This window comes from Nyctereutes procyonoides, unplaced genomic scaffold (genome assembly GCF_905146905.1).
Source record: "Nyctereutes procyonoides isolate TBG_1078 unplaced genomic scaffold, NYPRO_anot_genome, whole genome shotgun sequence".
Classification (NCBI taxonomy): domain Eukaryota; kingdom Metazoa; phylum Chordata; class Mammalia; order Carnivora; family Canidae; genus Nyctereutes; species Nyctereutes procyonoides.
In genome coordinates, this window is record NW_026575020.1 from 32,088,207 (window position 1) to 32,113,279 (window position 25,073).

General features: G+C 56.6%; 1 protein-coding gene across 2 annotated transcripts in view; it reads right to left on the reverse strand.

The window, feature by feature from the left end:
* Positions 1-25,073, reverse strand: part of SARDH (sarcosine dehydrogenase) — a 62,212-nt gene that overhangs the window by 24,503 nt on the left and 12,636 nt on the right. For both annotated transcript variants that reach the window (XM_055318355.1, XM_055318361.1), the window contains 9 exons: positions 23,298-23,402; positions 22,038-22,167; positions 19,474-19,560; positions 19,141-19,231; positions 16,080-16,221; positions 12,872-12,955; positions 10,625-10,738; positions 4,763-4,901; positions 3,187-3,300 (listed from right to left, as the gene is read on the reverse strand). In XM_055318355.1, the coding sequence (XP_055174330.1) occupies positions 3,187-3,300; positions 4,763-4,901; positions 10,625-10,738; positions 12,872-12,955; positions 16,080-16,221; positions 19,141-19,231; positions 19,474-19,560; positions 22,038-22,167; positions 23,298-23,402 (1,006 nt within the window). The remainder of the gene's footprint in view (positions 1-3,186; positions 3,301-4,762; positions 4,902-10,624; positions 10,739-12,871; positions 12,956-16,079; positions 16,222-19,140; positions 19,232-19,473; positions 19,561-22,037; positions 22,168-23,297; positions 23,403-25,073) is intronic.

The window sequence follows — 25,073 nt, forward strand, 5'->3', positions numbered from 1 at the left end:
ATATCTACCAAAGTCCTGGCCAGGTTTGATCATGTTTCCTCCCTTCCTCTTTCCTCTTAAAACTGATGAGGACAAAAGGAGACAGAAGCCAAAAAGACCAGTCAGCCCCCCAAGGGCCCAAGTCCCTGGGCTGGGGACTGTTACAGGACACTGCCTGTGTCCTTGGCCCCGGGCCCTGACACTCGCTGTGACTCTGCGGAGGCCCAGCGGCCTGAAGCCACCAGAGGCCTGTCCCTGAAGGACGTGGGTTACTGAGGCCACCGGGAGTCCAAGAGAGGGGCAGCTGTCCCTCACCAAAGACCCTAAGTGCCAGGTCCGAGGCCACAGCTGGCCCAGCTCCAGGCCCAGCCTGCCAGCGGACATGACAGAGAGGGTGGTCAGCGGGCACAGTGTCCTGGGGCGTGGGTTCCAGCTGCGGAGCTGGGGGCGGCAGGTTTTATGCTGCACCTTTGGTGTTGTTGACACACCTCCTACAAGCAGGTTTTCCCCTTGCAATATGAAAGATCAATCGAGATCACGTTTAGGACTGACGGCTGCTGTGTACACAACCTTGATCGAATGCAAATCACCTCATCCTCTTGACTTAACGGTGATCTGATATAACAGGTATAATGAACCCCCATCTAAAACACGCATATTGAACAGACATGCATATTCATGGCAGGAGCGGTAATTTTGAAGGCTGAAAATAAAACAAGGTCCACACACCACGGGTTTTCTCGTGTTTGGCCCTGTCCCCAGGCCCGTCAGCACGCGCTAGAGCCTCCCGGGATGTGACACAGGCATTGTCGTGCCTCCCTCGCGGCGCACACTTCCCCCCTCTCAGGCCAAGCGCAGACCCCTCGCTCACTCTCGGGAGACTCTGTGATTTGATGTGGAGGCCCCAGAGTCTCCCGAATCTTTAGCCCCTTCCTCGTACCTCGGCTGCAGAGTCTGTTCCCCGCTCAGCCCTGGCCAGGCAGGTGCTCCTCAAACCCTCCTGGCCAGGGATCCACCGGAATCATCCAGAAAGGTGTATCATGGGTGTGCCCTCAGGCAGTGACTCAGTTTACAAAGTGCTTTCACCACAGCTCCCCACTGAGAGGGAACTAGCAATGCCCCCCATTCCCCAGACAGGAAAACTGAGGCTCTGAGCTGTGTGCCACAGAGCCAGGCAGTGGCAGGGTCCGGCTGGGGACCTCTGTAGGCCCTCTGCACTCTCATAGGGATCCCTTTGTCCTGCACTCTCAGCTACACTTGCTCTCCAGGGAGGGCAGCGGTCTGTCAGGCCTTACCCTCTGCTCAAGGCCACATGAAGCTCCCACCAGCCCTTCTCCAAATGGCCCCTGTTGGCCTGTCCCCCCGGCTCCTTGCAGGCACCTTTCCAGCTGGCACCTCCTGCCCATCCAGAGGCTCCAGCCAGACATCACCTCCTCCAGGAAGCCTTCCCCATCCTAGCTCAGCTACTTCCCAGGGCCTCCACCATCCCACTCTGGTGTTTTAATGGGCTCTTCCTGGCATGTCTGCCTCTACAGTGGTGGGTCCATACCACGGGATCCCAGAGGCACAGCCAGCCTCCTTTGGCTCTTGCCTCTGCCATCAGCACACACCTGTCTGAGAGGGAGGGCTCTAGTGAGCACTGGGAGAAGGAATGGGCAGATGAGCTCATTCATGAAGCACATGTGCTCCAGCTGAGCCCACTACTGTTCTGGCCTCAGCACCACAGGGGGCAGGAGGGACAGGCCCCCCGAGCCCTACGCCCCCCAGCAGGAGCACTCATCCACGCTCATGGCCTCCTGTCGGCCAGTGCTACCCCATGGCACTGTTTTCCACAGCCACTCCAGAGGCCCACCCACACTCAGCCTCCAAATGCACCCCAAAGGATTCTGTGGTCAGTGAAGCGAAGTTGTCCCGCCACCCCTCCTCCCCATCAGAAATATAAATGCCACACGGGTCAGAATCTTCTCAGGTTGGTTCATGGTAATATCCTTGGTGCCTCAAACAGGCTGCTGGCCCGTGGTGAGTGCTCAGTAGCTAGTCCTGGGCTCCTGACCTCACTAAAGTGCACCACCCTTTCCCAATGCCCAGGCCGGAGCCCGGCCCCTAACCCCAGGGACCCAGATCTGGGCACATTGAGGACACGGCTACATTTGTTGGCAGCACAGAACCAGGCCTGGAGCCAGGGGGCTGCCTGGCTCTCTGAATGGGCCACTTCCCAGCACTTCTGGTCTCCTGGCCCTCACCCTGGTTGGCACGTTCAGCCACACAGAAATGCCTTTCTCCTCTGCAAATCCAGAGGTAGCAACGGGGCCTCTTCCCAGAGAAAGAGGGTTCTCCCCACTCTGCGAACCTCAGCCATCTCTCTTCCTCCCCAGCAGAGACTGTTTTTTTTTTTTAAATTTATTTATTTATGACAGTCAGAGAGAGAGAGAGAGAGAGAGAGAGAGAGAGAGAGAAGCAGGCTCCATGCACCGGGAGCCTGACGTGGGATTCGATCCCGGGTCTCCAGGATCGCGCCCTGGGCCAAAGGCAGGCGCCAAACCGCTGCGCCACCCAGGGATCCCCCCAGCAGAGACTGTTACAGGACTAGAGCTGAGGTTGTTCCTGCAGGAACCAGGGGGTAGGGGCAGGGAGTTGAAGTGACAGGAAGCAGATCTGGCTCAGTGAGGCAGTCAGGGCTGTGCAAACAGGGAATACAGGTACTGAGTGGACCGTCACTGGGGGGCATGCAAACAAAAGTGAAGAGACCATGGAGGGCAACCCAGCAGGAGCTGGAGCACTGAACTAAGGACCTGCCCCAGCCTGAGCAGGGATTCAGCATAGATAAAAGTCGAGGCAGCACAGATGCTCATGGCAGAGAGGCGCTAACCTCTCCACGTGGGAGGCATGGCCCTCTCCTTGGCTCACTCCGCTCTGGGCAGACGCGCTGAGTGTGCGCACGCTGTGGCTGCTCCAACACTGCAGTCTGGACAGTTTCAAAGACACAGTCATGCAGTACTCAGAGCCCAGCGCCACTGCCTGAACAAAGCCCACTGTTCCGCCTGAACCGAGACATCTCATCTCCCGAGCCCTGACCACCATGGGCCCAATAGGTGATCTCAGAGCAGCTCCCATCAGCCCCTCCTTGTCCACGGCACCCGCAGCGGCCACGGTCACCAGAGCAGGGCCCGAGGTCACAACACTGCTCTGCCCGGGGGGATCTCCTACCTTCAAAGGCAGGGGCCAGGGCGGAGGCCTGGGGGCTGGGGGCCAGGCGGCTGACGGTCAGGTCACTTTCCGTGCCACCCCTGTGGTTCAGCATGCAGGTGTACACAGTCGAGCCTTGGGGCAGGAGGAAGAGCCAGAGTGTGAGCCACTCGGTGTGGCGGCCCCTCGGCACAGCCCGGTACACACAGGTCTGCGTAACCGCTGGACAGGATGCCCTGGAGAGGTCTCTCCACACAGTGATGCCGCCACACCCGAGGGGCCCAGGGAGGGATGGGCAAGTCACCCAGCACGGCCATCCTCTGGCGGCCAAGGATCAAGAGTGGAGCTTCTTTCCTCTTGAAATGCCTCCACTCGGGACCTGGATGCTCCCCATCACCCTCCCACCCACAACCCACCACCATGCTGGAAAGTTCTCAGGAGCAGGGCTCCTGTCTCACTCTGGTGCACCCATAGAGGCTGAGCAGAGGCTCCTAAAGTCTGTTGAACAAATGACTATACAGATGGGTGAATGAATGGAGGGTGAAGGGGAAGGTGGATGGAGGGGTGTGCCAGGTGGGGTTTATGGATAGGGAGGCAGATGGGGCACGTGGGTCAGCATGAGGTTTAAGAGGAGCTGGGCAGGGGGTGCTTGTGTAAGTGGGTGGCAGGGGGTTGGCTGGGGAAATAGTGTAATGGGCTGAACTGTGTCCTCCCCCAAAATGATATGTTGAAGTCACAACCCCAAGTACCTGTGAATGTGATCTTATTCAGAAATAGGGCTTTGTAGATGTAATCACGTTAAGACGGTCATTACAGTGGGACATAACCCAGGATGACTGGCATCCTTAATAAGAAGACGACAAGCAGGGAGAAGCTTGTGTAACAACAGGGCAGAGACGACAGGGATGCAGCCATAGCCTAGGAACTCCTAGGAACCTCCAGGAGAGGCTGCCAAGGGTCCTACCTATGGTCTCAGAGGGAACATGGCCCCGCCTTACTCACAAACCTCAAGCCTCCAAAACTGTCAGATATGTTTTGATTGTTTAAAGTTGTCCAGTTTGTGGTGCTTTGTTACAGGAGCGCCAAAGTGCTAATACAGAGGGGGATGGGCGGTGAGTTGTTAGGTGGATGGACAGGTGGGTGGAGGGTAGTAAATAAAAAAGAAGGTGAATATCCCAAATAATACATGGGACACACCTATACATAAACATTGTTCGTTCTTCACTTGAGACTCAAATTTATCTGAGCTTCTTGTATTTTCATTTAATTCTGGAAACCCTGTTTGGGGAGACTCTTCCTATGGGTTCCTTGTTCCCAGGACATGTTTGCTGAGGCCCTGATGCCTTTTACCCTTTCTGGAACAAAGTAAAGAAGGAGGTTGGGGAGGAGGGATGGAGGAAGGTGCCAGGGGCCTAAGGGCTGGGTCTTAGCAATAAGGGCAGAGGGGTCTAGACACAGGGAGCCCAGGGTCAGGCCATGGGGCAGAGCCATGAGCTACAGGAGCCCAGTGGGGACAGGGTCAGTCCCCAGGGCAGTGCCCATGGAATTTTTCCTGGTGCTGGAGAGGGAAAGGAGCATGGCACTCTGGAGGTCGTACCTGGGGGTCGGCTGACGTCAGCAGAGAAGAGCCAGTCGGCAGCCTTCCTCGCATCCAAGCCCACCAGATAGAACTTCCCGAAGTAGGACATGTTGAACACAGCAGCAGCTCCTCTACAGGCCAGACACTCCTTCTTGATCTGAAAAGTTCCGGGGAATGAGCGATGCCATGAGGGCTCTGAGATGCGCCTCCTCCAGAGCACGGGGCACTGTGCTCTTTGCTGCACACCTGCCCTGAGACTCCCGCCCCTTCCCAGCTGGGGCACACCGTGACATTCTTCTCCAGCACAGGGAACGTTCTCCAGGGACACTCATATGCCATAAAAAAGGCAGTATGTACGTTCAAAAGGATTAAGATCACACACAGCATGACATTGGACCACAGTGGGATTTCATTCGGAGTCAATAGTAGGAGGAAAATTGGAGAGTTCACATGTAAGTGACATTAACTGGCACACTTCTGAATAACCAAAGGATCAAAGAAAACATTCACAGGGGTACTTGGAGAAGGATGCTGATGGAAATGCGGTACATGGAAAGAGAGGGAACCAAGTCAGAGCCGTGCTCACAGAGACATTACACCTATGAATGCCTCCAGTGCAGAAGAAGCTCTCACACTGATGCCTCAGCTTCCCACTTGGAGAAACTAGAAAAAGAAGAGTGGATTAAGCCAGATGAAGCAGGAGGAAAGACACGATAAAGGCCAGAATGGACATAAATGAAATAGGGAATAGAAAAGTTGAGAAAATCAGCAAACACATATTGGTTCTATGAAAGGATCAATGAAATTAACAGACCTTCAGTTAGGCTCACAAAGGAAATAGAGAGAAGATTCAAAGTACTAAATTGGGTATGAAAGTCGGAAAACATCACTACCTACCCTACGGCAATAAAAGGATTCTAAGGGGATACCACGCATACTCGTCCACCAACACGTCGTGAGACAGGAAATGGACAGATTCCTAGAAAGACGCAGTAACTAAAACTGAAGAAGAAATAGAAAATCTGAATAGATCCATAACAAAAAGAGATTGGGCTAGTAATTTAAAACTCCCTTTAAGGAAAAGCCCGAGTCCAGATGGCTTCACTGGTGAATTCTATCAAAAATTCCAAGAAGAATTAATACTGAATCTTCACAAAATTCACATACACACACAAAAATAGAAGAGTGGGAAATCATTCCTAACTTGTTTCACAAGGTCAGCATCACCCTAAAGCCAAATGCAGACAAAGACTCCCTAAGAAAAGGAGGCCAATATCCCTCAGGAAAATAGATACAGACGCCCTCAACAAAACACTAGTGAACTAAATTGAACAACACATGAAAAGGAATACACGCCATGATCAAGAGGGATCTCTCCTGGGAATGGGAGTTTCCATCAACGGATGGAACGCGTCATATTAATAGAACCCAAAACAGAACTATATGATCATCCCTATAAATGCAGATAAAGTATTTGATAAAATCCAACCCCTTTCATCATAAGAAATATTCAATAATCTCAGAATAGGAGGGAACTTCCTCAACCTGATTAAAAGCATGTACAAAAAAGTCCACGGCTGATATTATAGTACATAGCAGGGAAAGAGTGAAAAATGTCCCTTCTAAGATCAGAAACAGGACAGCTGTTTGCTCTGCTGCTTCTACTCAGCATCATACTGGAGGTTCCAACCAGGGCAGCAATTAGGCAAGAAAAAGTAATAAAAGGAATCAAGCTTGGAAAAGAAGGAATAAAACGATTTCTATTTGCAGATAACATGATTTTGCACATAGGAAATCCTAAGAACCCACTAAAAAACTACTACAAGGAACAAAATAGTTCAACAAGGTGGCAGGATATAAGGTCAATGTACAGCAGACAAATAAAAATGATTGTGTTGTTTTTCATTTCACTAACAATGAACCGTCAAAAATGAAATTAGGAAACTAATTCTACTTACATCATCGAAAAGAATTTTTAGATACTGATGAATAAATTTAACAAAAGAAGGGCAAAACTAGAAATCTAAGAACTTGACAACATTTTTTAAAGAAATAGCAGAAGACTTAAATGAGTGGAATGACATCCCACGTTTACAAAATGAAGAAAGACTTGGCTATTCCTAAGATGACAACTCTCCAAATTGATCCAGATTCCACATAATCCCCATCAAAATTACTGTTGGCTTCTTGGGAGAAATGGACAAACTGAGCCTAAAATTCATAGGGAAATTCAATTCTGATCCAGAATATTTAAAACAATCTTGAAAAGGAAAGACAAATCTGGGAGATTCACGCTTCCCGATCTCAAAACTCGCTACAAAACTACTGTAATCAAGACGGGAAGCACTCACACAGGAGATGCATCTAGATCACTGAAATCAGGTTGACAGTTCAGAAATCAACCCTCCCAATTATGACCCACTGATTTTCCATGGATGGGAAGGCCATGCAAGGGTGATGCTCTTCAACACGCGGTGCCGACGCAGCTGGACGGCCACATACAGGGAAGGAAGCTGGACCTGTTTCTCACACCATACAAAACTTTATTTATTTTTTTTTCCATACAAAACTTCAGTCAGAGTGCGTTACAGACCTAGGAATAAGAGCTAAACCTATGGGCAGCCCGGGTGGCACAGCGGTTTAGCGCTGCCTGCAGCCCAGGGCGTGATCCTGGAGACCCTGGATCGAGTCCCAGAGATCGGGCTCTCTGTATGATGCCTGCTTCTCCCTCTGCCTGTGTCTCTGCCTCTCTCTCTGTGTCTCTATGAATAAATAAATAAAATCTCTTAAAAAAAGAGCTAAACCTATATAATTCTTAGGAGAAAATATGGGAGTAGGTCTTTGTGGCCTCAGGTGAGGAAATGCACTTCTGAAATACAACACCCACAGCACAGGCAGCAAGAGAAACAATCCACAGGTTGGACTTCACCAAAATTCAACCTTTTGTGCTGCCAACACTACCATCAAGAGAGGGAAAAGACAAGCCAGAAAAAGGGAGAAAATATGTGCACGCAGAAGTGTGGTAGGAGACGTGTACCCACATATAACAACAACTCTCATGACTCAATAAAAAGACCAAGAACCCAAATTAAAATGAGCAAGGTGTCTGAATAGACATTTCTCCAAAGAAGATGTACAAATGGCCAATGAGCACATGAGAAGATGCTCCACATCATCAGCCTGTAGGGAAATGCAGCTCAAACCTCCAATGAGATACTCTCCACTTCACACCCACCAGGATGGTTAGGATCAAAGAGAGAGCATCACAAGTGGTGGCGAGGATGTGGAGAAGCCAGAACCCTCCGTGCTGTGGGTGGCGATGCGAAACAGCACAGCCACTTTGGAAAAGGGCTGGTGGGTCCTCAAACCATGAAGTGTCACATTCACACATGATCCAGCCATGCCACTGCTAGCATCTACCCATGAGAAATGAAAACCTCTGTCCACGCAGACCCGTCTAGGCAGGATCCTAGCGACGTTATTCACAGCAGCCAAGACGTGGAGACACCTCAAGTGTCTGTCCGCAGACGACCAGACACACTGCCATATATCCATATCACACAATACCGCTCAGAACACAGAGTAAGGATGTAATGGATACGCCCTAAAACGTGGATGGACCTTAAAAGTACCGAGCTGGGTGAAAGAAGCCAGTCACAAAAGACTGATTGTATGAGTCCACTGCTCTGAAATGTCCCAGAGAGGAGAATGTGTAGGGGACAGAAGTAGCTGAGTGGGTGCCCAAGGGTGGGGGGATGGGGGTGATGGTTAGTGGGCCCAGGGTTTCCTTGGCAGGTGGACAAATATGTTCTGACATCAGATTGTGGTGACGGCTGCCCTGCCCCGGGAGTGACTAATGAACATGGACTTGTGCATTTCAGATGGATGGGTTACGGTATGTGAGGTCCATCTCAAAAAAGCTGTTGTTTTTTTGCTTTTGTTTTGTTTTGTTTTGTTTTAAAAAGAGTGGAACAGCCCTGCTGGTAGTCATCAAAGCCCCAGCCAGGCCCTCCATGCGTTTTTCCCCTTGTCTCCTATCACGGCGCCCCTGCTCCTTTGCTCGGAACATGTCACCCAACCTCCAAGCACAGGCGCCAGCCTTATTGTGATGAGAGAAGAAAAAATTGTAGCAGCAAACTACCCCTCGCCGAGCACTCACTGTGTGCCAGGGACCTGCATCACCTCCTCCCATCCTGTGCTTCATCCACCATCCCCAACAAGGAAACTGCCATGAGCCACCTCATGCCCAGTGCCCTCCCAGGCCCAGGGAGGGGACGCAGTCTGCCGGGGCGCCACCCAGCTGGAAGACCATAGATGCGCCCACACCACGTCTGTCTGGTGGCACGTCTCCTCTAGCTCCGCATCCGGTGGCGCCGTGTGGGTGCGTCGGAGTGAGTGGTGAGAGTATTTACACCAGGGACACTGGCCAAGGCCCTGATTGGGCTCCCCCAGGAGGGCTGGCACCCCACCGTCTCTGTGTCACACCCGAGCCCCAAATGCTGCCACTCCCACCCCCCTGCAGACACCACCACCCTCTGTGCAGCTCCTGCAACTGGTAGGGCGCTATGGGACCTTCGCTGACGCTGCTGGGGCTGTACCTGGGGGCCCAGAGTAAAACTCCAGTCTCGGGGCTGACTCTCGTCTCCCCAGGCTGGGGCGCTTGCCAACGCTGAGAACAAATGCGTGTTTCATGCTTCAGGACTGTTCAGGCGCATTTGCGGAGGCTGGATGAAGCCTCCAAGCCAAGTTGGCATCCCCTCCAAGCTCTCACATCCCCGAGGGCCAGACGTCCTGCAGGCCCTAGGAGGTGCGGGTGCCGAAGTGCCAGACAGAGCCCCCTTCGCTTCCTGAGATGCGATGCCAGGGACTCCGGGAGCTTCTGGATGCATGTGCCTCTGGCTTCCACGTCCCAAGCCCCTCCCCCAGTGACTCCTCCACGAGAGCAAGCCCGGGGCTGGGGGTGGGGTGGGGAGGGGGAGGAGGTGTGTGTCATGGGTCCAGCTGTAGCATTTGTGAGGCCCAGGGCAACATGGAACCCTGTGCCATGGTTCCAAAAGTATTAGGAGTTTCAAGGTGGCGACAGCAGAGTGCTGCTCTGGGCAGGGCCCTTCTGAGCCAGGACCCCAGGTGACCTCATGGGCCACACCCCCAGGAAGCTGGCCAGCTGCCTTCCCTCCTGGGTCAGGCACCTGCAGGTGGAAGCCTTGGCTCCACTCCCACATGGGGGGGTACTGATTGTATGAGCCACGGGGACACAGGCTGGGCCGTGTCCTACTGGTGAATCCCTTTACTGCATGGCTGGGCCACTTGGCGTGGACACTAGTGTTTTCTGCAGAAACTGCCTGTGAGAACATCTCCGAGGCCTCAGGACCTCGTCACCCCCACCCCAGTGGGAGCAGGGGGCCAGACACTCGGGCTGGGGCGCTGCACAGCCTCACCTGCCCACTGCTGGAGCCAGAGGGGCGGTAAGCAGACCCCAGGCCACAGGCTCTCTGTTTGTCCCCTCGAGGGCCACCCCGGGATCTCTGTGTCCTCAATCTACTCTGTAAGAGCCACAGATGGAAACCCACGGTGCTGGGCCCAGAGGGAGGAGCTGGTCACACACACAGTCTCATGCAGGCAAGTCCCAGAGCAGCTCCAGGGCAGGAGGGACACTGGCTCAGAGAGGGGCAGCCCCCGCCTAAGACCCAAGCCTTGGTACAGAAGAGGGAGGAGGGGCAAACCTTACTGATTCCTCCTCATAACGGAGTCAGCCCAACATGGGGGTGGACAGGAGGGAGCCCACAGAGTCTCTGGCAGGACTCCTGAGGGACCCTAAGGGCCAGCTCTCCCAGGAGCCTGACTTTCTCTCCACCAGGGAGGGGGGCACTTGGTACTGACCACGTCGTGGTGCGGCGGGAAGTCGAATGTGTACTCGTCCCCGAGCAGGCAGCCGTAGGTGTAGTCCTCGTGTGCCTGGTTTCCGTAGGCCCCATAGTAGTCGTACTGCAGAACCTGCAAGAAGACATGCTCATCACGTCCTCCACCCTCCTACTCCTCACTTCCCTCTGTCCCTCTGTCCCTCCCTACACACGCACGTGCACACACACATACACACACACACACACACACACACACACGTGTGCCTGGCAGGCAGGGAGCTGGGTCCTGCAGAGGCAAAGATAGAGCAGGCAATCTGGTCCAGCCTCACCTGGCTGCCCTCCAGAGGGGTGTGCTGTGGATGCAGGGGCAGGAAGGGGGGAGAAGGGGCTCATGTCTCTAACCCCTTGCACACATGACACTGTGATCTCCATGGTGGCGGTGTGTCTGAGAGCTGGGCCGGTAGAGAGGGTGGGCTGTGCTGGTTGGGGCCCAGAAGGATGGAGACCTTGGGCATAGTCAAGATAGGGGGAGACGGGGCTGACAGGGAGGCAAGGGTGGGTCACCTGAGACATCAGAGCCACCGTTTGGCTTTCAACTCAAGGGTAAGGAAGCAGGATAAGGCCCCAGAACTGGCTCACTGAGGAAGAGGGTGGCCCCTCATCTCAGGGGCCAATGCCATTGCCTTGGCAATCAGGACCACGCCCTGCTCCAAGTGCCTCAAACTTCTAGGGAAGGAGGTCCTTTCTCCAGGCAGGAAACTAAGGCAGAGAGATTAAAGCTTGCCCTAGGTCCCAGGCAAGTACCCGACAGACCTGGAGGTGGGTGAGCCCCAGAGGCTGGCTCCTCCTCTGCCACTGGCCTTGGCCTGTCCTGCACGCTGTTGGCAGCTCTGAGATGCCCACAGGCCCAGAGGCCCCTCTTCGCCCCTGCTGCTACTGAGGGAACCAGTCAACTGTCACCTCTCACCCCTGCCCAGCCCAGCCTCCTGTGACAGGTAACAGCTGAGTGCACGGTTCTGAGTGGGGCCGCTCTGCTCTCTCCAGCCCCACTTAAGCCCTGGCCACAGGGAGGGGCCTCTGCAGACAGTTGTCACCCTGCCCAACAGGCACAGCTCTTGCTGGCCCCTGGGGCCCCAGAAGGGACATCCCTGCTCTCTGCAGCCTGGCTGGGCATCCGGGATTTGGGGGACATCTTGTCACCCCGTGCCCTGGACTCCCAGGATGGCTCCCAGGTGAGAGGGCGCAGAACCTGCCCATCTCCAGACCAAGGGAATGTTCCCAATCCAGTGTCCCCTGCTCTCCCAGGGATTCCAGGGGACAGGGGCTTCCTGGGACAGGCCAGGCAGGATGCAGAGGGCTCTGTTGAAGCCCCATCCCGTCCTGGGTCCTGGTGGCCTCAGCCTTTCAGCCCTCAGGGCAGTCTGTTCCCCCTGCTGGCTTAGAGAGCCCCCTCCTCCATCCTCACTGGGGCCTCATTGTGTGCCTGTCCCTCCAGTGAAGAGGACCTCAAGGGGAGCTCCGTGCTCCTGGGCAGGGAGCAAGGGTCTCTACGGGCTGACGGAGAAGGGACCAGGACAGAGGGTACTGAGGACGCTGACCTCTGAGCATTAGTGAGCTCTGGCCTCTGTCAGGATGCCCTGGGACTGCCCTTGGGCCGCGGGTTGCTATGGAGATGGGAGGTGGTTACAGGGGAAGGGGTCTTGCAAAACACAGCAACAGGAGAGGGATTTCAATTTGCAAAAATCCGGATCAGAACTATCCCCCCAATTGGGCTGAAAGCACCATATCGCCTGCTCCAGCGAACCCCAGCCCCTGAGTTTCACAAGCGGGATGGTTTGGCTTTGTTTCTGACACCCTGGACCCATGGGAGGCCCTGGGGGGTCGGGGAGCCCCCAGGAAGGCACCCAGAGGCCAGGAGGCTGTGAAATCTTAGCTTACAAACTAATACAGAATCCCTAATTTTGTCCTGAATCCTCCTACTAACATAAAATAACAGTTGCAGTTGCCAAAAATATACGAATGAAATTATGAGAAGATGTGCTAATTTCTCCTACACACGGTGGCGGGGGTGGGGGAGGTCTTGCAGCCTCCTCACTGTGAAACACCAGCTTCCCCAGGGGCCCCGGGCTTATGGAAGGCCTGGCTGCTGGGGTGGTGAGTGACAGCCCCGGGGACATCTGCAGGGAGGAGCCCTGCGCTCACGGCAGACACAGGCCGATCTGCAGGGGGCGCAGCCACACACGCCCCACCTGGGAGGCCTACTCACCGGAGCTGTGCCTTGGGGAGTAAACCATCCCGGCCGCTCCCAGCCCTGTCGCTCCTGGAACACGCAGCCTCTTGAGAGTAGCTCCTGGGTAGGGGTGAGGAACAAGCACCCATCAGGCGGGGCCAGACTACCCCCCCCCCCGCAGGGCAGCTAGTGACCAAATCAGCCGCTTTATGCCCCAGGGAGCAGAGGGTAAAGAGGTCCTTGTACCAGAACCAGGATCCAACTCCTGCCCCAGAGCCCCAGCCCAGCACCCCCGGCCCTGCTCCAAGAGCCCCCAACCTACCGACACATCTGCTAGGGACAGAACTGCATCCCCCAAATTTCTATGTGAGAGCCCTAATCCCCCAGTGGAACCCCATTTGGAGATGGAGCCTATGAAGAGGGGGTTAGGGTAGAATGAAGGCATAGGGGTGGGGCCCAGTCTCCAGAACAGGGACAGAGGAGTTTCTATGGTCTCAGCATCCCCACCCCCAGTCTGTGCTATCTTGGTGTATTCCCAGGAGAAGCGGCAACAGGGATGCAATAGGTCTCGGCACATCCATGTGCACGGCAGCCGGCAGGTGGAAGCCACGCCAGTGTCCACCGACAGGGACAGGCGGGTAACCGAGCCAGCATGCCGGCTCGGCCCAGTAGGACTCGGTCCTAGGAGGCAATGGAGTCCCGACACGCCATGTACCACGGGCCAGCCTCACACACAGCAGGCAGAGGGAAAGAAGGCCACATGTGGCGTGGCTCCATTTACGTGAAATGTCCAGAATGGGCAAACCCACAGAGACAGAAAAATACACCAGTGGTTTTCCTGGGTGGGGCCAAGGGCAGGGAGAAAGCCCTGCATCACAGGCATAGGGTCCCCTTTAGGGGCGAGGAAACTATTTCCGGAACCAGGTGGTGGTGATGGTCACACAGCACTGTGAGTGTCCCTAATCTCCCTGAATTTTAGGCTTTAAAATGGTTAAAATGGCAAATTTTATGTTATGTGTACTTTACCATAAGGCAAAAATGTAACAGATCTAAATTGGTTTCCTGGGCCCGGCTCACACGTGCAAGCACGAGGACCACCCACACAACACCAAATGATTCTCAGACACCAGGACCATGGCCAAGAATCTGGCTCCATTCCGACACTGTCTGGCCGTGGATGGCATCAGAGTCCCCAGGCCAGGGGCCCAGGGCCGCGAGACTATCCCCACTTCCCACTCACAGCTGTCACTTGTGCTTCAGACCGACCAGCCCTGGGTCAGGACCCCATTCTCGGGTTGGATGGATTTGCTAGGGCAGCTCACGAGATTCAGAGAGAGGTTTTACCCGTTGGACTGCTGGTGTACCGTAGGTTATGGGTCAAGAACAGCCAGATGCAAGGGGGACGTGGGGCAGGTGTGGGGACGGGCTCCAGGAACTGCTCTGATCAAATCTCTTCACTCTCGCCGGCCCAGAAGGTCTCTGCACCCCTTCCTTGGGGTGTTTACAAAGGCTTCATTATGGAATCAGTGGCCGCTGGTGATGGAGTCCACCTGCAGCCCAACATCCTCCCCAGCAGCCGGCCTGGCCCGGTGGGACTGGAAATTCTAATCCTCTAATCCTGCAGCATCCAGCCAGGTTCCCTGGTGGGCAGCCTCTATCCTTAGGTTGGGCCCTAAATCATCCATTAACATAACAAATGGCACCTTTATGGATCTCATTCCTTAGGAAATTCCAAAGCTTCTGAACTCTGTGCCAGACCCAGAACCAGGCAAAGACTAAATACTTATTTCTTATTATAAGTCACAATATCACAGGGACAGTCAGGTACCATTGTGGCAGATTTCTTTGAAAATAAATTTGGTTTGGGGGGAAAATAAAAGATAATCTCCGCTCCCATGTTTGGAAGGGCCCTGTGTCCACCGGCAACCCTGGTGGACTGGCCAAGGGGCCCAGAGCCCAGGACTGAGCGGCTTCAGAAGCGGGGTGTGGCAGGGCCAGGCCTGACGGATGGTCGCCCTAGGGCCCGGACCAGCTGCGTCCGCTGCCTCCCGTGGACCACCCAGACCCCGAGCAGGCAGACAAGTGGCCGAGGTCACCCTGCCAACGGGCGACACCTCAGAAATGTCCTCCTTGGATGTCCAAGGGGGCAGCAATCGGGGATACAGAACCCCAGCCCCTCCCCGCAGTGAGTGATAGAGTCGTGTGCACCCAGGGAGAAGTCACCTCCCCAAGGAGGGAAGACGGGAGGGGGGGGGTTGGCTCCTCTAATAAAACAATCCATGGCTGGGAGGTGTCATGGCCGGGGTGGACGAGGTGGACAAGAAGTGGAAGCGCGGGTGAACTGAGATTTCTCCCCGGGCAGGGCGGGGCTCCTGTCCCTGCCATGTGCCCTTGGGGCAAAGCTGTACTCTTCTGAGTGGTGCTTCGAGCCCATCTCCTTGCACAGCCATCAAGCGAGCCCCGTGTTTGCTGGGGAGGCCCTGGAGCTGTCAGTCAGGATTGGGGATGGTGAATAAAGCCCCGCGCAGGCTGCAGAGAGCAGGAGACTTGTGTGGCCCGAGATCCTAGCTCGCCCTCTGAGCCCAGAGGTTGGGCAGCCTGGGAGCCCCAGTCTCCGGGAGGTGCAGTGGACACTGGGTCCCTCTGGGGTCCAGGCTCTGGAGTCCCAGATGAAGGAGGTTTCTTTATTCAGCTTCAATGTGCCTGCTCCATCAGCCTGCCCTCCCGCCTCCCCTCCCTCATCCACCCCTTTCAACAAACACTCCCTGGACACATACTCAGAGTCAGGCTCTGTGCTCAGTGCTCAGGAGCCAGAGAGACCTGGGGCACAGCTCCTGCTCCCAGGGCTCTTAGATAAGCAAAGAGTGTGTGGCTGGGAGCACAGGGCAGGTGCCCGGGGTGTCGGGGGCCAGGCCTTGGGCAGGGCGTCTGACAGCGGGTTTCATCATACAAGTAGAAGTTTGTCCAGGAGGAGAGGCACCCAAAACAGGTTCCCCAAGCAGGAGCACGTCTCCCCGGCATGTGCACACCTGCGCTGCACCTGCCACTCAGAACCCTTGCCGTCAGTAGTCGGGGAGGAGGGCTCCTGGGTATGTGCCCTGAGCACATTCTATTTGCCAGACCCTGGGAGTGAATGGGCCCCCTCATCGCCTTATCCACCTGGGTACTGGGGTGCCACATGCCCTTCGGTCACCCCAGTACCCTGGACTCCCCGAGCGTCACCGTGCCTGTCCAGGTGTGGTACCTCGTGCAGGGGGTCTGTTCTCATGTTGCGTCCTGCCAGGGGCTCATCGTGGGGGAAGACGACAGAGTAATTCTTGGCATAGGACTCGTGGCTGCGCTCGCGAATCCAGCGGCGGTGGTCCGTGAGCAGGTGGTGGAAGCGCCTGTCCAGAGGGAAGGGCCAGTCACTGCCTTGGGTGCCTGTTAGGGAAAGGTTGGCCCAGGACCCAGGGCAAAACTGGACCCCCGTCCCTCCACCAGAGTCCTCCCCACCACAGTGGCTTGGGTTCAGGAGGGGGTCCCAGGCTCTACTCTCCCACTGGGGAGCCTTGGGCAGCTCAGCATTCTCACCGCCCCCCCCCACCACATGGCCGTCTCCTCCAGCCTTTTGTGAGCGCAACTGCCCCTCCACCCAGGGACTTGTCCATCTGCTCTCTTTGGACAGCCGTAGCTGCACAGCTGCTGTCCCTCTGGTTGTCAGGGCCCCAGCCCCACCCACACACAAACCCACTCCGAATCCCCAGCTTGGACCAGCCTCCCCGTCTGTCCCTTCCCTCACGGTCCACCTGCTGGCACCTCGTGCATTCTCCAGGCCTGCCTCCTCATCAGCTATGTCCTCCCCTGTGCTTTATCCTCGCTGATGCCTGCCCGAGCCCCACGGGGCCAATGGACTCTTACTTTGCACATAGTTCTAGCGAGCATGATGTTCTGACTGGGGCAGAGGGTGAGGGCTACAGAATTGAGCTTATTATTACAGAGATTATCACTAGTCACCACAATGATCTCCGGAGCCCCTTTCAGGCACCAGGCCCAGGGCTGAGTGCCATCTGCAAGAACCCTGGCTGTTAAGCTTCAGAGTGGCCCCCCACGGATGCCCCTGGTTTGACCCATGTCACACGAGAGGGAACCCAGCCTGTGCTTGTGCTGGCCACCACTGAGCCAGGAGCTTCCGGGACAGGCTGCAGGAGCAGGAGCCACGGAGCCCGGCTGAGGGGTCTGGGGAGGGCTCCTGGAGAAGCAGTGAGCCGTGGAGCTTGGAAATGCACGGCAGGTTCTGGAGGGGCTGAAGTGGGGAGGACAGAGACCAGGAGGTCAGCCTTCCTGGTCAGACTCACCCCCAGTCACTAGGAGCTGACATGCTTCTCCCAGGATGAGACTGGTGACCTTCCCAGCTGCTTTGGGAAGGTGGGTCTGCGTCTGGGTCGGGGGACAGAGGTGGGGCGGCTGGGGGATTTGGGGAGAGCTGGATCTCCTTCCTCAGGCCCTCTGGGACAGAAGAAGAGAAGCTGGACCCAGGGCAGGTCTGGGTGATCCCTACACCAGCAGACAGGGCCCCTCTGGCAACCTCCCAGCCGGCCAGAACCTATCTCCTCTGCTCACACCTGCACGTGCACGTGTGGCAGGGACATGGGCTCAAGTGCAGCCAGAGCATGACCACAGATCAGCAGGGGAAGGGACCTCCCTGTGGCCACACAGCCCTGGCTATAGTGTTCCTCCCGTGAGCAGGTGGGCAGGGGGCCTGTGGCCAGGACCAAGGCCAGGGCTGGGGTCGAGCCACCCTCCTCACTCAAATAAGGAATGACTCCTCCTCCCCAGTTCCTGGGACCCCAAGGACTTTCACTAGAAATCACAGCCTGTACTCCGGACCTACACCAGGCACCCAAAGAAGCATTGTATGTGTGATCCTCAGGGCACTTCTGAGAGGTGGGTCACTGCTCCCATTCCACAGATGGGGAAACCACCTGCCCAGAGGGTGGGTAGACTAGTTCATGGCCCCTACCTCTACTCACCAGGCCTCAGCTCCAAGGGGTTCCATCCCTGTACCCCCTGCCGCCCAACCTATGACTCCCAGGCCCCAGCTCCTAGGGGTTCCTTCCCATGCCTCTGCCCCACTGATCCCAGACCCACTCTAGGGCCTCCCAGCCCTTCCACCAACCTGTGACCCCCAGGCCCCAGCCTACACTATTGGCCATAAACCAGTCACAGAACACTCCTGTTGAGGAAGGTAGGTGATGGAGGGAGGTGGGGGGGAGGGGCTTCGAGAGCAGCGTTGGGGTCTCCACCAGCCCAGACCTAAGGTGGTCTGCTGAATCCAGGACTGCACACCCCCCTCCCTGCAGAGCCTCCCTCAGCCCAGGAGGGGTACGGGCATGCCAGCTCCTTCTGCAGCTGTGGATGCCATGGTACCTGGAAGCTGCCCACCGAGGCTTGGTGTGAGGCCAGGTGTGAGGCCAGGAGTGAGGCCAGGGGTGAGGCCAGGTGTAAGACCTGCTGTGAGGCCTGGTGTGAGGCCAGGGGTGAAGCCAGGGGTGAGACCAGGTGTGAGGCCCAGTGTGAGGGCAGATGTGAGGCCTGGTATGAGGCCTGGTGTGAGCCCTGGTGGGCAGTCTGTTTGAATGCCAAAGCCCTCACTGACACCAGGGAGGCCGGAAGCTGCATCCCTGTGCACCTCAGCTCCCACACTGAGGGACTTCAGGCAAGCAACCTCCCCCATCGGTGCCTCCTTTCACTATTTGTAGCAGGAAGGGCTAGGACTGGCCCATCCCGAGGCCCCTTGTAGCTATCATTTCTGGAACATTCCTCTCTTGGGAGAGTGTGGGCGCAGCCCCAGACGAGCTCTGAGGCAGTGACAGAGTAGACTGCTGTGCCAGGCACCACGGAGGGGGTGGCAGTCAGGGAACCTCAGTATCTGTCTGCCTGTAGGGGCCAGACATCCCCCTTCCTGCCCGGGCCCAGTGAGTGTAATGTCCTCATCAGGCTGGGAGGGGCAAGGTTGGCAGAGGGGCAGGGGGACACCAAGCTGATGCCACCCCTACTGCTGCTGGGGTCCCCCAGGGAAGTGGTCTGTCCAGGGCAGAGCAATAGCAGCAGAGCCAGCTGAACACCCTCAGGGGTGCCCCCCAAGCTGTTGCCTGGACTGCCCCTAGCAGCCCCACCCCCTCTGGCAGCCGTCCCCCTTTCTTCCCTGACGGGTCCTTCTTCCAAGAAGCCCTCTGGATTCCAGCTAAGGCTCCTGTCTGAATAGCCCTCGCCGTGCACTCCACACTATGTAATCCCGGGCACGGGTCCCGGGGCACACTCACCTGATGTCATAGCTGTACATGTCCTTCTCCGGGCGCCCCTGGATGATCCAGTGGGCCAGCTCCTGCCCACAGCCGCCGCCCAGCATCATTCCTGGCAGGAGGGGAGCCAGAGGTCTTCCATCGGCCCCAGAGCCTCCCCTCCCCGGGGCCGCAGCCAGCATCACCCCTCAAGCCCTGGATCTCACACCCCAGGTCCTGCTACCATGACCTCAGCCTGCCCTGCAGGGCCTCCCCCCTCCCAACCCCCGCCCCAGGGCTGCCACTCTCTGAGCCATGCCCACTCCACCTGCCCAGAAGGGCTCTGGGGGGGGTAGGGGGTGCAAGGCGGCTCACCTGCACTGTTGAAACCACAGCCCAGATAGAATCCCCGGAGCTCAGGTGCCTCCCCCATCAGGGGCTTGTGATCCGGTGTGAAGGACTCTGGAAGGAAGTGGGGCCTGAAGCTCCAGGCCACATGAACCTGGGGCAGGGTCTCTCGAGAGCGCAGTGAGCACAGCAGGGTCTGCAGCTGCCTCCTTCATCTGGGCCTTCCCCATCCTCATGACTCAGCCCAATGCCACTTCCTCCAGGGAGCCTCCCTAATTGCTCTTGCCACATTCCCCAATTCCTCAGCATTTACAGCTGGGACCGCGGTCTGCTTTGCAGGGTCCAGCTGTGTCTCACAGCTGTCACCCTTCTCCTACTGGTGAGGGGACTCTCCCCACGCCCCCATCACAGTGCATGGCTCTCCCTCACCATGCCACCCTCTTGCTGCGTCACCGCCGGTCATCCTGCCCACTAGACATGAAAGCCCTAAGGGCAGGGACTGGGCTTCGCTCACCACCGTGTCTCAAGGCCCAGCACAGGGCCCAGGAAATAGTAGGTGCTTGATAAATGTTCATTGGGTGACGGAATGATTCTAGGTTCTCTGGGAGAGGGACGGGGGCTTCTGATCCTATCTGCTGCTGGCGGGCCACCGGCAGAGACTAGGGCATGGAAGGCAAGGGACCCTCAGGCATCATTATGAAGAGCAGAGCTTTGCAGCCACAGTCCTGGGTTCGAAGCCTGCTTTACCCTTTCCTAGCTGTGTGACTTTGGGCCAGTTGCTTCATCTCTCTGAGCCTTCATGTCCTCATCCGTAACCTGGGGGTCGCGGCTCTTACTTCTAGGGCTGGGGGTCATCCCACCTGCAAATATGTGCAGCCCCTTCTGCGTGTGCCCAGGCTCGGCTCTGAACGAGACCAGTCCCACCCCTCAGGGAGCCGATGGGAGAGGACACAGTAAACACACACATCAGCAAACAAAAGAAGACATAGTGGGAGAAGGGGCGGTGAGGGACTCCTAGGAGCCCTTCCTTGGTCACCTGGGGCACAGATGAGGAGACTGCGTGGCACCGGGTCTGATATGTCCCCTGTACCCCTGCTGGTGATGCATCGTGGAAGCAGGTGCACCACTCAGGGTTGCCTGGCCCAGGCTGAGTCCCTAAGCTCTGTGCAGCTCTGATCCCTCCCGGGTGGGGCCGGAGGCAAATCTGACCTGGGGGTGGCATCAGAGGCTACCAGTCTGGGGGATCTGGGAGAAACTTCCAAACAGCTGGAAAGGAGGACACCCCGGAGGCCAGAAAGAAGACACAGGGTGGCCAAGGGAGGATGGAGGAGGAAGGGCAGAGAGGGCAGGGTCTGCAGGAATGCTGCACCCGGAGCAGCAGGAGGGGGGCCACCCGGCGTGGGACGGGGGCCCTGTGTGGTCACCCTGAGCACCCCGGCAGTGCTGGGAATGCTTCTGGTGGCAGCAGGCAGATGGGAAGCTCGGAACAGCCTCACGGGGCATGTGAGGAGAGGGTTTCAGGGGACGCGTCTCTTGAATGTTTAATGAATGACTCAAGGCTGAGCAACACGAGGACGTGGAATGATGGGACTTGCAGACAGGTCCCCCATGGGACCTCCGTGCCCTGGACTGGGAGCTCTGCCTGCCCTCAGATTCCCCAGAGTCAAGGGGGCCTGGGACTTCCGAGTTCTGTTCCGGAAGCCAAAGGCCATTGACCGGGCTTGCCCTCCCTGGTGGGGAGGGAGGCTGATTTCCCCACAAACCCGGCCTCCCAGGCAGGAAACCAGACACGAGATGTCCCTGCATGCACATCACCCCCAGATAGGGCTTCATGGGGGCAATGACTCCCCAGTATAATCAAGCAGAGGATGTTCCCGGGTGACTCGTGCCCCTGGGATCGTCTCAGGCCTGAGCTTGTCACTGCCAGCACCTCGCAAGCCTGGGGAAGCTGCAGGGAGGGCAGCAGTGAGTCCACGGTTTTCTGGGGTGCTTCCATCCTGCCCACTAGGCTGGGCTTCCTCAGAGCCGAATGGAGGAAAGCAGCCGTGGCTGGTGGTCGTGTGGATGCCAAGTGCACTGGGCAGAGAGGGCTGGACCCCTGTAGGCCACAGGCTCCCGGCATCAGAACCTGCCCCTCACTCCCTGCATGGCTGAGGACAACCCCTCACCCCCCGGCCTCTGGCTGTCCCCCTTCCCTCAGGGGACTCACTGCTGCAAGCCCACCCAGCCATGCCCTGCACCCTACATGTGGCTTCTCCTCCTTGCTCCACACCCACTGAGCGTGGGGCAGGTGCTCTGTCACCCATTTCACAGATGAGGAGACTGAGGCACAGGGAACTCGAGTCTCAGACACAAACCTGTCCCTTCGGACAATACCTCTCTCCCTAGCCCTGATATGGGCCAGGCTGGCCCTACCCACCTTCTGTCTTCCCTGAGGATTAAGGAGGCGTTGTGTGTGCCAGGAAGGCAGAGGGGGAATAGGACAGGGGTGATGGATCTCCAGCTGCACGCAGCAGGGACGACCCAGGTCCACACCTGATGCAGGCAGTTCTCAGCCCCAAAGACCCCAGGCCCAAGGCCCCCCCACTCACCTGGACCACAGACTGTGGACTTGACCCCTGTCTTCTCCAGCACAGGGACGCGGTTGATGGCACCTTCGATGTGCTGGGTGAACACGTCCCAGTCCAGGTCGAAGAGGCCGAAGGCAAACTTGTCTGACACCTGGGGAGGCCGGCAGAGGAGTGGCCTGTGACCGCCCCCAGGGGGGAGCTGAACCTGGCCAAGCCTGCTCCCGGTGAGGGCCAGGCCAGGCCCCCCAGGCCTCCTTCATTGGCCTCCTCTTCTGCACCATTCACCCCCCTGGGTGTGGCCTGCCTGCCCCCCATCCTCATGCTGGTCCAAGCCCACCTGCTCTGTGCGGGATTGTCGCAGCAGCCTCTACCCAGTCACCCTGCACCCCCACCCGCCTTCCACCCATTCCCCTAAGCCAGACATGCCCTCTCTTGCTCTCAAGCCCCCCATGGTTCTCCATGACTCCCTGTGGCCCACAAAGCCCTACAAGGGCAGGCCCTGTCCATGTCCACATCTACCACTAACCCACAGCCACACTGACCTTCCTTCAGTTCTTCAAGAAAGCTAAGCTTGACCTGACCTCAGGGCCACACCGCCCACCTGTTCCGTCTGCAGGACTCTGCTCAGACATCAGCTCCCCGGGGACCCTGCCTGAGCACAGTGTGAAGGACATCCTTCCACACCACCCTTATGAGGCTTCTTCCTAACCTACTGGCTCCATTCAGCACACAGATCTCCATTACTTCTCTGTCGTGGGTCTCCCGACCTAAATAGGGGCCCTGGCACAGGGACTTTTATGTTGGTCTCCCTCTGTCCCCAGGAAGTAAAACAGGATCTGACCCAGATTCCATTTCTGCATGAATCCAGGAGCAAGGGCAGTCCATGCTCGTGGGGGCTGAGGGGGCCGAGGGGGCCGTTGGACCTCACACAGCCCCCGAAGCTGCCAAGGGAGCAGCCAGACCTGAGGAGACGACGCTGCCACAGGGTCATTTACTGTGGACACACGGCTTTAACGTTTTCATCCTCCAATGCTATTATTTTACTTTTCTGTAGTTTCTCACCACTAATGCTGTGAGGCAAGCCCTCTCCCTGCCCCAGGTCTGCATCTACCTGTGTTCCAAGTTCAGAGAAAAATGAGTGAGACCCTTCTGGGGCCAAGGGACCTGCCATTTCTCAGGTGAGCACCTGAGGAGCTAGCTTCCAGAGGGTGGGCTTTCTGGAAGAAGTCTTCTTTGTGCTGAGACACAGCCCCAAACCACCTCTTGAGCCCTGTTTCTCACCTCCTCCCAGAAGATTGGGTTAGCCTCATAGCCGCCCACAGACAAGGCATCCCCCTGGAGGCGGAGGTAGACCGAGGCGTCATGGTCGCGGACATTGGGCATGTTCTAGAAGGCAGAGCAGAGAGGCCTCGGGGTCAGCCAGGGCTGGGCAGTCACAGGCCTGCGGTGGCTCATGGTGCCTCCTCCCTGGACCCTGAGGACAGAGTGTACCTGGGGCCTCAGGTTACATCATGGACAAACCCCTCTCACTACAGTCTCTCCTTCCCCAAACCGCACAAGGTGATAGCAATGATGTAAGAAGGAGAGGAAGGACGGGGAGGGAGGAATAAGGTATAACCCACAAAGCTAAGAGAACCAGGGAGAGACAGGAGCACACAGGAGGTCTCAATCTACACTGCCGGACACAGAGCGGAAACCAGCACCTTAGCTCGGGTTTGGGGAGGGGAGAATGTGGAGGGCGGGCCAGCTTGCTACCCTTCTGGTCCCCTCCAATCTGTAGCGTCCTGGCTTGTGGCAACCCACCTCCCTCTGCAGGGGCCTGATGGGCAGGGTGCATGGTGTGTGTGTGTGTGTGTGTGTGTGTGTGTGTGTGTGCGTGTGCACGCATGCATGCACACATATGTGTGAATGTGAGAGTTTGTATATGTGTATGCATGAATGTGTGTAAGTGTGCACTTGTGTGAGTGTGAGAGAAAGAGTATGTGTGTGAACAGAAAGAAAAGACCCAGATCCCCTCCACCCCCACCCAGCACAGCCCAGAGCCAGGCCTGGGGACAGCTCTAAGGTATGGAGAAGTGGGTCCCCAGAGGCTCCAGACTCAGGGGTAGTGAGGAGTGGGCCGCTGTTCCCCCTCTACAGCAGCCTGGGGACTCCACTTTGGAGACACAAAGTGGTCTGTGGAAGGCTCCAGATGCTGACACTAGGGCCCCTTGCCAAAGAGAACAGCTCACCCTTACCCCTGGCAAGATGCCCTCCTGTCCTCCTTCTCTAAGCCTCCAGTCGGCCTGTGGAAGCCCCCCCTGAAAACCTGCACCACACACCAGCAACTAAAGTGCTAGGACAAGATTGGGTCCACAGAACGAGGTGCCATGGGGAAGGAATCCCAGGTCAAGAAAGATGTCTCAAAATGAGAGATGCTTATCAAAATGAAAAATGCAACAGAAGGGTCAAATAAGACAATCTTCTAGATACATGCCTAAAAAAGATGAAGAAATTGATATCAGGAGAGAAAAATTAAGGAAATCACAAGGTCAGCCCTAAAGGTCCAGAAAGACAAAGAGAGGAACTGGAGTAGAGGCACCATCTAGGACAATTTCTCAGATTAAATACCATGAGTCTCCATATTAAAGGGCCCATCAGTGGGGCACCTGGGTGGTTCAGTCAGTGAAGCATCTGCCTTCAGCTCAGGTCATGATTTCAGGGTCCTGGGATCAAGCCCCACATTAGGCTCCCAGCTCAGTGGGGAGTCTGCTCCTCACTCTCCCTCTGCCACTCCACCTGCTTGCACTCGCTCTCTCTCTCTCTGTCAAATAAATAAAATCTTTAAAAAATTAATTAAAAATAAAGGACCCACAAGTACCCACCATGCCCTGTGAATGGAGGCTGTGGTGCAGGCTGTCCCTGAGGCCACACTGGGGTGAAACATCAGAACACCAGATGAACAAGTGGGTCCTAAATAATGGAACAGCATCCCTGGAGGCCGGAGGACCTGGAGCCAAGTGTTCAAAATTCTGATAGACAGTTTTGGATGGAGAATTCTAGACCCAATCAATCCAT